At 33.6% G+C, this 16,907-nt stretch overlaps 1 protein-coding gene across 2 annotated transcripts in view; it reads right to left on the bottom strand.

The window, feature by feature from the left end:
• Positions 1-665: 665 nt before the first annotated feature.
• The window catches only part of TMEM65 (transmembrane protein 65), a 51,170-nt gene continuing 34,928 nt past the window's right edge, over positions 666-16,907 (bottom strand). For both annotated transcript variants that reach the window (XM_004372992.3, XM_023728184.1), the window contains 4 exons: positions 9,555-9,609; positions 8,037-8,079; positions 5,896-6,001; positions 666-3,341 (listed from right to left, as the gene is read on the bottom strand). In XM_004372992.3, coding sequence (XP_004373049.1) covers positions 3,240-3,341; positions 5,896-6,001; positions 8,037-8,079; positions 9,555-9,609 — 306 coding nt within the window. In that variant the 3' untranslated portion in view covers positions 666-3,239. The remainder of the gene's footprint in view (positions 3,342-5,895; positions 6,002-8,036; positions 8,080-9,554; positions 9,610-16,907) is intronic.

Below are 16,907 nucleotides of genomic sequence, written 5' to 3' on the forward strand. Positions count from 1 at the left end.
TGTTCCTAAGTCCATATAGCTGGGAAGCAGCAAATTAGGGAGACACAGCGGGTGCCAGAAGGGAGAGCAGCAAAATATGGAAGGAAAATAAAAAACTATGAAAACTAGATCCCAAGGTATTGTATTACAGTATAATAATAATGTCCATGAAGATGATACTAAGTCATTAAGAAAAATTTTACATTTAATATACTGCTTTAAGATGGCAAGAAAATATTTTTAAAATTAAAAAATACTTCAAAATGGTTTAAACAAACTTTTGTTATTTAAAAATAAACTTTCATTACCTTCAAAATTCATCTTATAGAGAAAAGGAATAAAGTAAATGAGGCATTAGTATATAAATAGCTTGGCTATCTCTGCTGTAAATACTCATCAATGTGATTTATTCCAATATCTCTAGAGCTTTGATGTCCTATTAAAGATCAAATTATCTCAATATGGGATCACAACCTCTCACTCTGTAGTGTTGTATCTCAATTGTGGATATCAGCAGGTGGTAAACAGTTCCATATTACTGTCTCAGGGACATTTCCACAACCCTTGTAACAAGTCTGTGCTGATGTATCCTATTTTCTTTAGTGACAGAATAACCAGCATAACCAGGACTGTTTGAGATTAGGAAGAAAATCAAATTTTAAAATCAAGACCACATTCCAAATTTCTTAAAAGATATTTTTTTTGTTCAATTTGTCTTTGTAAAAACACTGGTCACCATTTAACATACAGTGGCAACAAAATGCACTCAATTTACATGCATCAAGTCAATAAATCATAATACACAGACAACATGAATTTCAAACAGTACTAAAGTAGCTCATGTTGCATTTAACCATAGATCTAGTACTTCTAATAGAGAAATAACTAACATGGGAAACAAAGAGTTCCAGTTTCAATTTGAAAACTGTAACAAGTAACATAAAATAAGATTATATGAAGTCATTACCTTTATTAAGGAGAACAACTCTTCAGAAATCACTTTGTGCAAAGCACCATACTAGCGTAGAATAAAATCTTGACTAATGCGTATCTTCGGTCAACAACAAAAGGGTTTTTTTTTTTTTTTTTTAATCAATTACCTGAATGATTCAATTTTTTTTATTTTGTCCATGAAGTAAAATATCTTTCAATATGTTTTAACACCTTTAGTAATTTTAAAGATATTCAACTGGCAGATTCTGTAGGACTGAATTATGTTCAAAAGCAAAAGAAAGAAATCAATTATCAGAAGCCCTTTCTAAACTCACAGGGGCAAGATTTCCGGATACAGGATTTGGGATAAGAAAAAATTTTAAGCACCACAATAAAATACCTTCTTAGAAAACAGAAAGGACTAGCAGTATACAAGTCAGGGACAAAAGCACTTGAACACTGACATAAATATGTTAATTTTTTTTTTTTTTGGTATATGTGTGTGGAATTATGTGGAAGATACAAATCACAATTCTGTTTAAGATCTTAAGTTCTATAATTCTGATTTGATCAAATGAAACTGTCAAATTTTTGTGTATAAAAAGAATGTAATATATTTGTTTTTATACTGTATAACTCTTTTTCTATTTTCCCTCAAAGCCCATGATGAAAGGATAGCACTGAACCATTCTGAAATGCACAGGAGAGAATTTACGACAAATTGCTTTGTGGAAAAAAGTAGCTCCCCTGAAGATAAGAGCTCTAATACGTGCAAACGAAACTTTAAGATTGCTGTACATACAACTATCCTGTGAGTTTCTCTTCTTTTGTATCTATTTTGCAGCATAATTTCAGTTGCCAATGACTTAAATTTAAATTTAATAATAATAAATTTAATTTCTCTCCTTCATAATGTGTTCAATTATTCTTACAAGTGAGAATAATTTTTAGCATGTATAACAGAACACATGCTAAAAAATTTTAAGGATTCAAAAAATTAAAATTAATGATTCCTACATGGTTATACTGAAGTCACAAATACAAGACTAGAAATAAATAACTTCAACCTGAAGTATGCTTTAAATACCACAAAAGAAGTACAAAGACCAAAAAAGGAAGAAAGGATTCCTCCTGTGTAATTTTTGACTATTAGACGACATAGCAAAAAAAAAAAAAAGTAAAATATTTAGTTTTCACCTCAAAAGAAGTTATCCAGAAATATAATTCACTAAACAAGATATAATGGCATCAAGATTATGAGTATGGAATATTCAGACTCAATCAATTCAGATGAGAAGAAAACACTTTGAAAAAAAAAATCCTTCTCAAATACAATTTGTATCTCACTAACCTTACAAACATCTCTTCAACTTCACCACTTATAACCTAAACCTTCTATACAAGTAGAAAACCTCGTATAAAAAACCTTTTTATACAAGTAGAAAAGCTCTCATTTTCCACTTATATAAAAAAATGTTTTAGCTTCTTAATTTCCAAGACTCACATAAAATCCTTTAGTTTACCCTAATTCCGCAGTCTCCCATTAAAAAGACTCTAATAACTTTCTTCATGTCAGGAGTCAGAACTCACCATATAATTATTCAAAACTGGGAAATAAAAGATAAAAAAATCAACTAGAAATACGCACACTTGTTAATGTACGTGGTTTTATGTAGTAGGGAGGCCATGATAATCATTCTTCTCAACATTTGGCTCTTAAGACAGTAAGGTCAGAAAACTAAAATGAGTAATAGTTAAAGGTCTTTAAAAATTGTGTCCATTTTAAATGAATGTGAGAATTAAGAAAATGACTGAAATTATATGATTAGATATGTTTACTGTGAAACAGCACAAATTGATGTTGCCAAAAAGAGAGTTAAAAAAATCTTGAACTGATATTAAACATCTTAAATAATTTGGAAAAATCTTAAGGTTAAATTGTAACTATCAGGGAACAACAACAAAAATGCTTTCATGCATGTACACATTAAGTAACAAATAAGCAAACCCCACGTCAGCATAGTACATCAATATGACTGATACTTAAATAATATTTTTGAAGTGTAAAGAAAAAGAAAAGGTAAAATGTTGACAGCCAGTGATGAAAAAGTATTTTCAACAACTTACATAAAATATTACTAAATCATTTTTAAAAAAGAAGTCCTAAGGAGATCAAGCCACAATAAGTTAGTGTTTCCCGTAATACATGCTGAATTATTTGATCCCATATCTATACACAGTTACTGTCTTAATTCCTAAACGTTGTGACACATATTTAATAATTGAGGTACATTAGTTTACATCTTTTTATAGATATTCTAAAAGGGTTAATTTTTCTCTTCCAGTTTTTCATCTTCTTCACCTCCTCCAAAGAAAAGCAAAGGAAACATTCCTAATATGCAGCCAATAGTCACCCCAACAGCTTTGCCCTAAGGAAACAAAAGAGAACATTAAAAATAAAAAAGTTACTTTATCCCTGAAAGAGGCATCCTTGCTTAATTAAGTATCTATGAAAATAGACAATTACTATGTACTATAAAATTCAACTGTGGCTTTATTTCTTATCATAATTATGTAAGTATAAAAATAAGCTACCAAAAGGTTCTAGAACAAATAATTTAATTTAAAGTCCTGAAAAGCAAGCAAGAAAAATGTTTTCTTCAAATTGCTATAAAAAGAACATTAAGGAAATATTCAAGTAGAAAAAATACTTTTTTAAAATTGTACATACATTTTAACAACAGAAGGTAGTGGGAAAAAGCCTCACTCACTACTCTCAATATATTTGCTACCACTATATATACTGCTCTTCAATATTTATACTTATGTATATCTAACTAAAGGAGCCCTGGTGGCACAGTGGTTAAGCGCTTGGCTTAACAGCAGTGTTGAACTTGGTCACGTTTTTCTGTGTCAATTGAGATCATGTGATTTTTTTTTTTTTTAATTCCACTGATATGGTATATTATATTAATTGATTTTGGGATGTTAAACCAACTTTGCATTACTGGGATAGTCCCATTTTGTCACAGTGTCTAATTCTCTTTATATGTTGCTGGATTCAGCTTGCTAGTATTTTGTTGAGGATTCTTGCATCTGTATTAATAAGAAATATAGGTTTGTCATTTCTTTTCCTGTAATATCTTGTCTTGGTTTGGTATTACGATAATACTGGCCTATAGAACAAGTTGGGAAGAGTTCTTTCTTCTTCTATTCTTTTGGAAGAATTTGTAAAGAATTGGTATTAATTCTTCTTTAAATGTTTGGTAGAATTCATCAACCAAGTCGTCTGGGTCTGGGCTTTTCTTTGTAGATAGTTTTTTGATTATTAATAAAATCATTTTACTTATTATAGGTCTATCAGATTGTCTATTGCTTCTTGAGTCAGTTTTGGTAGTCTGTAGAATTTGTAAGGTTGGTGTAATATCCCTCTTTCATTATTGATTCTAGCAATTTGAGTTTTCTTTCTTTTTTTCTTGATCAGTCTAGCTAAAGTTTGTCAATTTTGTTACATCTTTTCAAACAGCCAACTTTTGGTCTCATTGATCTTCTTTATTGTTTTACTATTGTCTATTTCATTAAGTTCCTCTCTAATCTTTATTACTTCTTTCCTTCTGTTTGCTTTAGGGTTAATTTTCTCTTCTTTTTCTAGTGTCTTAACCACAACATCAGGTTTGTTTATCGTCTGTCTCCCCGCTACTGGGGAGGGAAAGATACACTAGGGAAAAGATCTTTTTTGTTAACTGGTATATTCAAAACTCCTATATCTATACCTGACATATAAAATCAAAACACCAAACCCGCTGCCATAGAGTCGATCCTGACTCATAGCGACCTTACACAACAGAATAGAACTGCCCCCACAGGGTTTCCCAGGCTGTAATCTTTACAGAAGCAGGCTGCTACATCTTTCTTCCATGGAGCTGTTAGCGGATTCAAACCACTGAGCTTTCAGTTAGCAGCTGAGAGCTTAACCACTAAACCACCAGGGCTCCTCACCTGACATACAGTAGGTAAATAATAAATATCGGATGAATGAATGGATGATGATACCCATCATCTCTAATTCTGACCTCTCTGGCTCTTGGCCTTTAAATCAAATGCCTACTAGGTGTCACTGCTTGAATGTCCTACTAGCATCTCAAACTCAACATGCTCAGAACAGAACTCATTGTTTTCCCTACAAACTAGTACCTTCTCCTTTTTCCTTGACTTAGCTGGTAGCATCACGATCCATCCAGTTTCCTCCCTCTTTAAAACTCTTTGCTGGCTTTCTATTATCCAGGCGTGAGTTTCAAGCTCCTTACCATAGAAAATACAATGCCTTTCCTATCATGCTTACTTCTTCAATGTTGTTTTCAACCGCTGTTCTACATATTATATTCCAGCAATGTCTAATTTCTTGTCTTTTTCTCAACACATCCTGTTTTTGTCATGCCCTTGTACATGCTCATCAACATACCCAGAATGCTCTGTTTACCTGGTAAATGTATCATCAAAAATTAAAAAATCAGCTTAGATCTAATAATTGCCAAGAAATCTCCCCACCAAAAGAATCTTCTCCCCACAAAGTGTTAAATTCCTCCACTTTGGGTATTTCTGTATCTGGTGCACACTTCTATTACTACAAATGTCACTAAATTATAATTTGTTTACATGTCTGGCTCTCCATCTAAACAAGTTCTCCTAGATTAAGTATAGTAAATTATCTGTTTTAAGCTCTCAGTCTCTAGCACATAACAGAAACTCCTTAACATTAACTGAATTATATAAAGTATTTAAAAAAAAAATCAAGTACATCTACAAAAATATAAGAGGTCAATTTTCTAAAAAAATTCTTCTGTAACTGCCAAAGTCTAGGCAATTTTTGTTGAAAATTTCATTCAAATCAATTTTAGTCTCAAATTTATCAAGAGACTGAATGATACAACATCTTGCCCTAGCAACCCAAATTCATGATCATAAACGACACAAAGTACTTACCAAATGTGCACTAACTCGTGTTTGCCACATGTCTACTTGCTTTGGTGTGAGATCAGGAATTGACAGGCCTAACCGGGAAGCCAAAGCTTCAACATAGCCTGCAAGTCTTAAAAAACACGACAAGGCAGCAGAATACAGGTTTTTAAATGGACACACAAATGTTCTCAGATAGCAAAAAACTAATTACTACAAATAGAAACAAGACAATTTTATACCTGTAATTGTAACTCTAGAAATTGCCTTAAAAATTTTTTTTAATTTTCGTTTTTTATTACATGTAAATACACCCACTTTAAAAATTTCTATAGTACCAAAAAAAAAGGGGGTCCTCCAAGGCCGAGAAGGGAGCGTGTTGACATGTTGTGGGGTTCTTAACCAATGTCATAAAACAATATGTGTACTGTTTAATGAGAAAATATTTGTTCTGTAAACCTTCACCTAAAGTACAATAAAAAAAATTTCTATATTAATATATTTAATATAGGTTGATTGTGCATTGAGTTAGAGCAATTATTCTCTACCATTACTAAAAACAGACCAACTCAAGGGATATAAAAATAATTTACTAACATTTACAATTTCTACACTTCTTCCAAATTCAAAGCAAAGCACTTTAACTTATGATAGAAATTCATAATTGACATCATAAAGCAAAAGTTTCAAAAATTCTCATATACTAAGAAAAACAGCCTAGAATTTTCAGAGCAATGTCAAGTATTTTATCAATTCTAAGTCAACTTCACTTATGGAACGTAATCTTATTTTCCAAACTATAAGAAAAAATTGCCAAATACACTACACATACCATCAATTATAAGATGAATCCCCATTATCAGAAATGTTGAATTACAAAAAAATGTACATCTAAGAATCAATAGAATGTGACATTTAAAAAAAGGGAGAGAAGTAGTTCTTAAATACACAAACTCCCAACAAAAATCTTTATATCTAATAAAAAATAATTGCATTACGATGCAATCTAAAAATAAATGGCTTAATCTATTAGATCATGTGGTTTTATTAAATATATTAGAAAGCTATCACAGTAGCTACAATATTATTATTATTCACCTTTAATGTTGGGAACTAGAAAATTGAATATTTAATCGTGATAGATTTATGCCAGAAATTACAGGAATATAAAATTTATGGCTTGGCCTCAAAGCAAAGAAACTTTATTTTTAATAGTAGCGTTGGCTGCAAACTCCAGAGCACAGACTAATATATAGAGCTGCCTTTGCCTAGATTATAGAGCTAAGTAGACTCCTACCAAGCCCAAAACTAAATCTTAAAATTTACCATTCTAAAGAGCCAAAGGAAGAAACAAAGTCAATGACAGTGCATGAGACTGTGTTTATCACAATACCTAATTAACGCCGACCTGGTCTAATTTGTACACCCCAGGCTTTCCCTAAACTCAGGAAGAAGCCGCAGGTCATCTGCCACTTAGAAGAGATGTAAAAAGAAAAAAAGTTGGGTATTTTCTGAGGAAATAAGACATCCTCAGTTTGTCCCCTCATTCTGCCACCCAGAACAACGAAAACAAATTCTAAAGAAGTCAAACCTATGTACACTTTGGTTATTATTTTCTTTGAAAGTTTCACTCTTTAGAAAACATGCCCAGTCAGTAGCCTCAAACTTGAGCCATGTTCTTTATCTTTGAGCTTAGCAGGAGAGAACTGAAGGGTTATGATGATGTGGGTCCCTGCTTTAAATCCTGTCTCATCCTTGAGAATATCCACAAAATGCATATTAGTACCTCAATAAATGAAAACGCAATTTTGCTTGGATTGGATTTTTGACAGGTTTTTTTTTTTGGCGGGGGGGGAAATGTATGTATCAGAATCAATTGAAAAGATTATTAAACACAAATGCCAGGGCCATATGCTCATGGAAATCAATTCTGCATGTCTGAGGTGCAACGCAGGCATCTGTATTTTCACGAGCTCCCTGGGCAATTCTGATGCACAACATAGATTTAGTACTACTGATTTAGAATATTAAATATAAAATTTTAGTTATAAAACACAAAGAGTAAAATATATATCCTTTGTTTTTTTTGGTCACGCTTCTCAATTAGAGGAGGAAGGAGAAAGAGAGTGAATACACACATGCACAAATGAATAAATTAATGAACCTACCCAAGTCCAGCTAAATCTGACACAAGATTTCCCAAAGCAGCAGCTAAAAGATTGAAAAATGACAAGTGAGTTGCTATATAAAAGTCAGAAAATCATTACATCATTATATAATCAATAAAACACTGGCCTGAAAGAGTTACCACATTTCTCAAATTATAACACTTTATCCAGAGTAACTCACTGAATAGCTCTGAATCTCATCACTTTGAAATAGACGCAATTTTTCTGAGATTATAGTATTCTGTCTCCATTAAATAGTAGGGTTTTTTCTGTTTGGGCAGCCAGTTTTGGTTTAGATATTAAAACACCTATATAATAATATTTTGTCTTTTATCTTTCAGGTAATATTTGTTTAAAAAAAAAAAAAAAGCCCATTGCCGCCGAGTCAATTCTGACTCAAAGCGACCCTACAGGACAGAGTAGAACTGCCCTGTAGGGTTTCCAAGGAGTGGCTGGTGGATTTGAACCACTGACCTTTTGGTCAGCAATCAAACACTTAACCACTGTACCACCAGGGCTCCATTTGTTTAAAGGAACTTGGATATTTGGAAGTTGAGGAATAAAGCCGAATGTATAGGTCTGAAATTCAAGAAAGACAAGAAGAAATGCTGCTTTTTCATTAACTCACCTACCTCACGCTTTCTTTACAATAAGCACAACACAGAACCATTCTCAAATTTCACCTACCTCAAGAATAGAGTACTGGAACAATCAGAATGCAATTAATGAGAATGGTTATAGATTGCCAAAAATGTAACTAATGTCACTAAACAACTTGTGTAGAAACTGTCAAATGGGAACCTAATTTGCTGTGTAAACTTTCACCAAAAACACAATAAAATAATATTTTTTTTAAAAAAATTCAAAGCTCTTCCTGAGAAGGGCACTGAGACACGCTGAGTTTCTACTAAGTGTCAGGCACTATGCATGCATTATTTCATTTACCCATAGGGAAATGTAGGCAACGTTATCCCATGTTAAGGTAACTGAAGCTCAGAAAGGTGGCCTAAAGCCTCACCTAATAAGGACAGAGTCAGGAAAATAGCAAAAACCAGAATGTCCATGATTTTAGCTTTCTGACAGATAAAATAAAAATGGAAAGAAAAAAAAAAAGAATAGAGTCGTAATGGAGGAAGGAAAAGATGAAGCCAAATTAGATTTTCAATCTTGTATTCCCTGGTTTAATTCTTCTACCAAACTGAACGATAAATAATTTAATAGAGACACAGGGTAGGGAGGTTTTGGATGTAATATACTGAACTAAGAGAAAAACTTGTTTTAACATAGTCAATGTAGCAGAGCATTGTTGTCCATAAACAAAGAAAAGTACCTAAAATTTCTCAGGAAAAATGTGCTACGAACACAAAATTAAGAGGAAGAGTAGCATTAAGGAGATAAACTAACAGGCATCTCAATGAGTAAACCTATTCAAAAAATTATTCTCTTCTAAACCTAACCTACTGAAATATTTTATAAATATACAGCCAATAGAATAATAACATTACTATTATTAAATACCTGCCATAGTTGAAATTCCAAAAATAATTCCAATAGACATCTCAATTTGGGTTCCCTGAAAAATGATTACAAAGAAATTAATCTTAAAAGTTAAAGCCAAAGTGACTACAAAAGAATAACAAACCAATAAGAAAAACAGGTAAAAGTTAAACCAATGTGTTACTGTAGCAAAACTATGTAATAAAACATGCAAACATATTACAGTAATTCACTTATTTATTAAATATTTGCATTCATGCAGAAATAACATCAATACTATTTTATTCATTAAAATCAGACTTCCATAAAAATAAAAAATAGCAACACATATAGCAATATAACTCATCATTAAGAATCTAGAATTTATATTTTTCTATCAGAGAAAGATGCTTTAAAACTCTTGAACACGAAGAAGATTAACTCATAATTTTAAACCGTGAATGATACATCTATACTATCTATTTACTGTGTTAAAAAATTAAAAAGACTAACTAAACCAATTTCTAGGGACCCAAAAAAATCAAAGAGCTCTTAAATTATTCTTATAACACTTAGTTCTCTATTAAGTAGTGAAAGGATATAATTCATTTATAAGCAGCAACATTTAGTAGAACAGATTTATAGTAAAAATGAGGCCCCACTGTATTTCCACTGTATTTATTTTATTTATTGAGAGTTTAAGACACTCTACATCTATATCATCATTTCTCTGAAGAAAAGAGGGGCTAGTATTCTTACTTCCACACTAAAAAGGATACAACTGAGGTTAGAGATTACACTATTCTAGTCTAACGGATTATTTAGTAGAATAAAGAAGAAATTCTGCAGTCTGTTGTGCCTAACCCAGTTCTAATCCTTGGACAATGCTGCCAAGTAGACTTAATTTTCAAGAGCTCTTTTGAATACTGATACTTAAAATTTCTAGAAAATTAAAAAATTACAAACGATATTTGTGGAGGAAAAATAAGAGAATATCCTATCTAGTATTTAGAAATATTTTATTATCCATCAATTCTTTACAAAACAGAAGAAGAAGCTGAGTTAAATTTTACTCAATTTTCTCTCCCCTAGGACTTTTGGTTGCACTCCTTTATGATATAAATTTTTGCTGAATATAGACCAAACAGCTGGATGCACAAATATCTACCAGGCACTTAAAATTATAAGGGTGTGAAACTATCCAAAGAAACAGATTTCTGAAGAGGAAAAATGAAAAATGAAAAAAAAAAAAAAAAAAAAAACAGGCCCAGAGAAAAAGAATGAGGATGTGTATCTTTATATATGAAAGCAAAAGAGCTGCAGCACTTACAGAGAAGAGAGGTACATGATAGCTACAGTATATTAAAATAAATTTAAAAAAAAAAAAAAACCATTGCCATCGAATCGATTCCAACTCACAGCAACCTTATAGGACAGAGTAGAACTGCCCCATAGGGTTTCCAAGGAGCGGCTGATGGATTCGAACTGCCAACCTTTTGGCTAGCAACCGAAAACTTAACCACTGTACTACCAGGGCTCCATTAAAATAAACACAGCCTCTTTAATGACAGTGAATCACTGGGAATAACCCAAAAAGAATCTGTTTGCAATACATATATATAAAAAGTATTTAAGTGCATAATCATTTGGTTGAATTTAAGAAGCTTGAAATTCCTTCTAACAGCAAGAAAAGCCTTATACAGTCAAAGAGAGTTTGAGGGCAACGGACTATCGACTTCTTCATCTCCCTTGTTGTTTTTGTTGTTGTTGTTAGATACCATCGAGTCGCTTCTGACTCATAGCGACCCTATAGGACAGAGTAGAACTGTGCCCTAGAGTTTCCAAGGAGAGGCTGGTGGATTTGAACTGCCGATCTTTTGGTTAGCAGCTGAGCTCTTAATCACTGTGCCACAAGGGCTCCCTTAGTTATATCAAATTCTATGTTATGTTAGAAGATGAGGTAGAAGTTATAAATAAATTGAATACTAGTTGTCTTAAGGTCATATGTGGCTTAGCACCTTAATACAATTAGTCTACTTCAAAGGTCTAGTAAATTCTGTCCTAATTAAATTGTAAGAAAAATAGTCCAAAAAATCTCCCACAGAAACTTCTGTTATAAAAAGCAATTCAATAATATCAAAATGTAGTAACAAGTTATGAAATCAACTTAGTACAAACAGCAGCTAACACGTCAAATCTATTACAAGAAGCTATGTAGGAATTCGTTTTTATGATTACAACCAGGGTAGCAGCCAGAATAGTACACCTAACTGGAAGGAGGAAAATATGAGATATCTATGGCATGACAGAAAAAAAGAGCCAAGTATCTATCTCCTTAACTTACTACCTTAAGACAGTCATAGCTGTCCTACAACATTAGGAGGCAATTAGTATTTTAAAAAGATGAAAAGGTGTTCAAGTGGCAAGTGTTCTGTTATATACATATATACGTACCACACACACAAAAAAGATAATAAGGTGAAAAACATTCTTATGGTAACAATGATCACTTATTTCCTTTTCTATATCCTTGAGTTATATTATTCATGTATTTTAGTCTCAGCAGTCTATTACAAAGCTTCTCTGGAAAACTTCACTGTCTCTGAATTAGCCTGCAATTATCACAGGATAATATTTTTGCCACACCTATTACTTTTAATCAGGTATTGAAGTCAGTGGTTTACAACAATAATTTCAGTATTATGTAAACAAAAGCTGGTGAAAATCCCCTGAAACTGAATTTCAATGCAAATCAGAATAACAAGTATTACTAATTTAGAGTCAACTATTTTGGGTCTATAAAAAACAGTCCATACTCAGTTACACTAATGATGAGGCACAGGCATGGATAATGCAAAATAGTGACCAACACTACAATAATTTGACTTTACAATGTGTGTGTACGTAGAGGAGGAGGGTTAGTTTTATTCTGTTTTTTTTTTTTTTTTTTGTATTTTTGGTATCTATATTTAAACACAGATATCTTCTAGGTATTTATTTCAAAGAAATGATTAGCCCATTCGGTAAAGGTCTTACTCAGGATCTAAGACGTTAACCAGTTTCCCAATTCTAATTAATCTCTCTTCAAAATCTTTCTGCAACCCTCTCTATGCAAAATACATCATCTCAACACTTTCCTGTAGCAAGAACAGTGTTCCAGCATTTGAATATCTAAGGTCTGTCCAACCGAGATTAAAAAAAAAAAAAAAAACTGGCTATTAAGATGATAGTATGGGTACTGATTGTCAATAAGGAGGATCTAAAATGTTAAGTGAAATCATGTAAAATTCAAAAAATATTTGCCACAGAGAAGTTTTAATTGAGACAATCTGTTCAAGAACACATCAAAACTTAATAGTTCTAAATTAACTATTCATGATTGTGACGGTTAAGATTGTGTGTCAACTTGGCTGGGCCATGACTCTCAGTGTTTATATGTGATCACTCCCATGACGGGATCCGTTGTGAGTAGCCAATCAGTTGAAAGGGAGTTTCCTTGGGGGTGTGGCCAGTTCCAAATATAAGCAGACGTTCTGGCTTTTTGCTCACTCTGGATCCTGCGGCTGCCTCCTGTTCGTCTGACCTCCGGTTCTTGGGACTTGAGCTATCAACTTATCTGACGATCTTGGGAGTCATCAATCTTCACAGCCCTTGAGCGGGAGTCCTGCTCTTCGATCTGCTGGTCCTGGGTTTGCCAGCCCCTGCAGCTACATGAATCAGGAGAAGCCTTGCGGTCTTGCCTGCCAGTCTTGGGATTCATCAATATTCACAACCTGTGCACAAGAGCCCTGCTTTCCGACCTGCCGATCTTGGGTTCGCCAGCCCCTGTGGCTATGTGAATCAGGAGAAGCCTCTATCCTAATCCACGGACTTGGGATGTTCCAGCATCTACAATCGTATGAGCCATTTCTTTGATACAAATCTCTCTCTATATATATTTATATGTTTTACTGGTTTTGCTTCTCTAGAGAAGCCAGTCTAAGACAAGCATAATGGAGTTTTTATTACAATTAGATCTGATTTACATTAACTATTGAAATAATCTAGCTAACTCAGATTTTAGTATTTCCAGATATGCCAGTATGGGTCTAAACGGTTGAATAAGTTTATCACATTTACAGATATATAAACTGACCGATTTGATTCTTCTATACATAGCAGAAAAATGCTATAATCAGTCAAAAAACTAGCATTTTGAAATTATAGTTTACAGATACTCATTTAATCTGTGGCTACCTTTAGAAATCTGGTCTTGCTAGATTACTAAAGAATTCTCCATCAGGTGCTTATCATCTTCAAGTTGTGTGCACACTACAGTAGTTTCTGGGATTGTTTATGTAGCAGGATCCCTTCGTGCTGTGAGAACCTTCTACTTTCCTCAACTAGGCAAATGGCTGAACTTTCTGGATGTCTGATCCCCATCTATCTAGAGATAAGGTTAGACTAGCTAGCAAACAAAACCATTCTTGAATGAACCAATTTTAGGTATTTTTAAGCAAATTTTACCGTTTATATAATATAAATTACTTTTTTTTCTCTTCCTATTTTGAACCCAAATCCTCTATTTACATCCATCTATATAACTCCGGTGGTGCAGTGGTTAAGAGCTACAACTGCTAACCAAAAGGCTGGCAGTTCGAAACAGTCAGCCACTCCTTGGAAACCCTGTGGGGCAGTTTTACTCTGTCCTATAGGGTTGCTATGAGTCAGCATCAACCTGAAGCAATGGGTTTGGTTTTTTTAATAGTACATGTGATACCCAAACACCAAAACACCCATGTCTCTCCTATATATTTTTCTTAACACTCAATGATCTTAAGATAGCTCTAATAATATAATCCCATTTTTTTAACTGAGCAATCTCTTACAATATAGATATTATTTATAGAATTTTTAAGTTAGAATCAGCGAAGCTTAGTGTGACAACAATCTAACTCAGAAAAGTTTCTAGTTATGAAGCACTTTCATTCTTCTCAAATGAGTATAAAATACTCCACCTGAGAGCAGTCCTATCTTGTTGTTGTTGTTAGGTGTGCTACAGTCGATTCTGACTCGCAGCCACCCTATGTACAAAAGAACAAGACACTGCCTGGTCCTGCGCCATCCTCACAGTATTGCTGTTTGAGCCCATCACTGCAGCCACTGTGTCAATCCACCTCTTTTTTTCGCTGACCCTCTAACTTACCAAGCATGATGTCCTTCTTCAGTGACTGGTCCTTCCTGATAACATGTCATGTAAAGATCAATATCCTAGGCATTAGTGAGCTGAAATGGACTGGTATTCGCCATTTTGAATCAGACAATTATATGGTCTCCTACGCCAGGAATGACGAATTGAAGAGAAATGGCATTGCATTCATCATCAAAAAGAACATTTCAAGATCTATCCTCAAGTACAATGATGTCAGTGACAGGATAATATCCATATGCCTACAAGGAAGACCAGTTAATACCAGTTATTCAAATTTACGTACAACCATTAATGCCAAAGGAGGAAATTGAAGATTTTTACCAACTTTAGCAGTCTGAAATTGATTACTCATGTAATCTAGATGCACTGATAATTACTGGTGATTGGAATGTTTGAAAGTTGGAAACAAAGAAGATGGATCAGTAGTTGGAAAATATGGCCTTGGTGACAGAAACGATGCCGGATATTGCATGATAGAATTTTGCAAGACCAATGACTTATTCATTGCAAATACCTTTTTTCAACAACATAACTGGTGACTATACACATGGACCTCACCAGATGGAATACACAGGAATCAAATCGACTATGTCTGTGGAAAGAGACAAAGAAAAAGCTCAATGTCATCAGTCAGAACAAGGCCACGGGATGACTGTGGAACGGACCATCCGTTGCTCATATGCAAGTTCAAGGTGAAGCTAAAGAAAACTAAAATAAGTTCATGAGAGCCAAAGTACAATCTTGGGTATATCTGACCTGAATTTAAACAACATCGCAAGAACAGATTTGATGCACTGAACACTAATGACCGAAGACCAGATAAGTTGTGGGATGACATCCAGAATATCATACATGAAGAAAGCAAAAGGCCATTAAAAAGACAGGAAAGAAAGAAAAGACCAAAATGGATGTCAGAAGAGACTCTGAAACTTGCTCTTGAACATACAGGGCTAAAGTGAATGGAAGAAATGATGGAGTAAAAGAGCTGAACAGAAGATTTCAAAGGGCAGGTTGAGAAGACAAAGTAAACTATTATAATGAAACGTGCAAAGATCTGGAGTTAGAAAACCAAAAGGGAAGAATGCACTTGGCATTTCTGAAGCTGAAAACAGCTGAAGAAAAAATTCAAGCATCAAGGGGCAATTCTGAAGGATTTTATGGGCAAAATATTAAACGATGCAGGAAACATCAAAAGAAGATGGAAGGAATGCACAGAGTCATTTTACCAAAAAGAATTAGTCAATATTCAACCATTTCAGGAGGTAGCATATGATCAAGAACCAATGATACTGAAGGAAGAAGTCCAAGCTGCACTGAAGGCATTGGTGAAAAACAAGGCTCCAGGAATTGACGGAATACCAACTGAGACATTTCAACAAACGGATTCAATGCTGGAAGCATTCACTCATCTATGCCAAGAAATCTGGAAGACAACTAGCTGGCCAGCCAACTGGAAGAGATTCGTATTTGTGCCCATTCCAAAGAAAGATGATCCAAAAGAACACAGAAATTATCGAGTCCTATCTTAGTGTCCAGAAATAAGTCATTGATATTTTTTTCTCCTTCCCACAATGTAAGTAATAGACCTTCAAACCACTTATTGCTAATATCTGAAAGGAAAGACTTCATATAAAATATTTTAAAAATATGTACTGAAAGTTGATCGTTGCCTTTTTAACTGGACTATGATCAATTTATTTTATTTGGACAAAATAAGAGAGAAGTGGATAGAGTACTGGGCAGTTTTAGGAGACTTGCGTTTTAATCATGGACCTATTTCTGACTTTAGAATCCGGACCCAATATTGGTATCCATGAACAAAAGGTGCTATGTAACAGTGAGAAAGGTAAGTCTACCATTCATGACACTAAACTAAACAACACTTTTAAGGAATATCTTTACATTAACATGACCACAGGAAAGAAGAATCATTTTTTTAACACTACCATAGAGCAAAGGTAGAAGGGGAATATGTTCACAATGTTCTGAACTGAAACTTAAAACACCTTTGGGTTAAATGGCTAGACTGTGTATGGAAACACCCTTTAAAACAAATTTGCATGGGAAAATTGAACGAGAAAATAATAGAAAAATCTACATATGTGATAAGAAGTGCCTATACAATTAATTAAATAGCAGAAAAATTTTACATACTTTTTTCTTCTTTAAAGAATGTTAAAACTAGGACAGGATAATACAGACCC

The sequence above is a fragment of the Trichechus manatus genome, unplaced genomic scaffold (genome assembly GCF_000243295.1).
Source record: "Trichechus manatus latirostris isolate Lorelei unplaced genomic scaffold, TriManLat1.0 scaffold00022, whole genome shotgun sequence".
NCBI classification, from domain to species: Eukaryota; Metazoa; Chordata; class Mammalia; order Sirenia; family Trichechidae; genus Trichechus; species Trichechus manatus.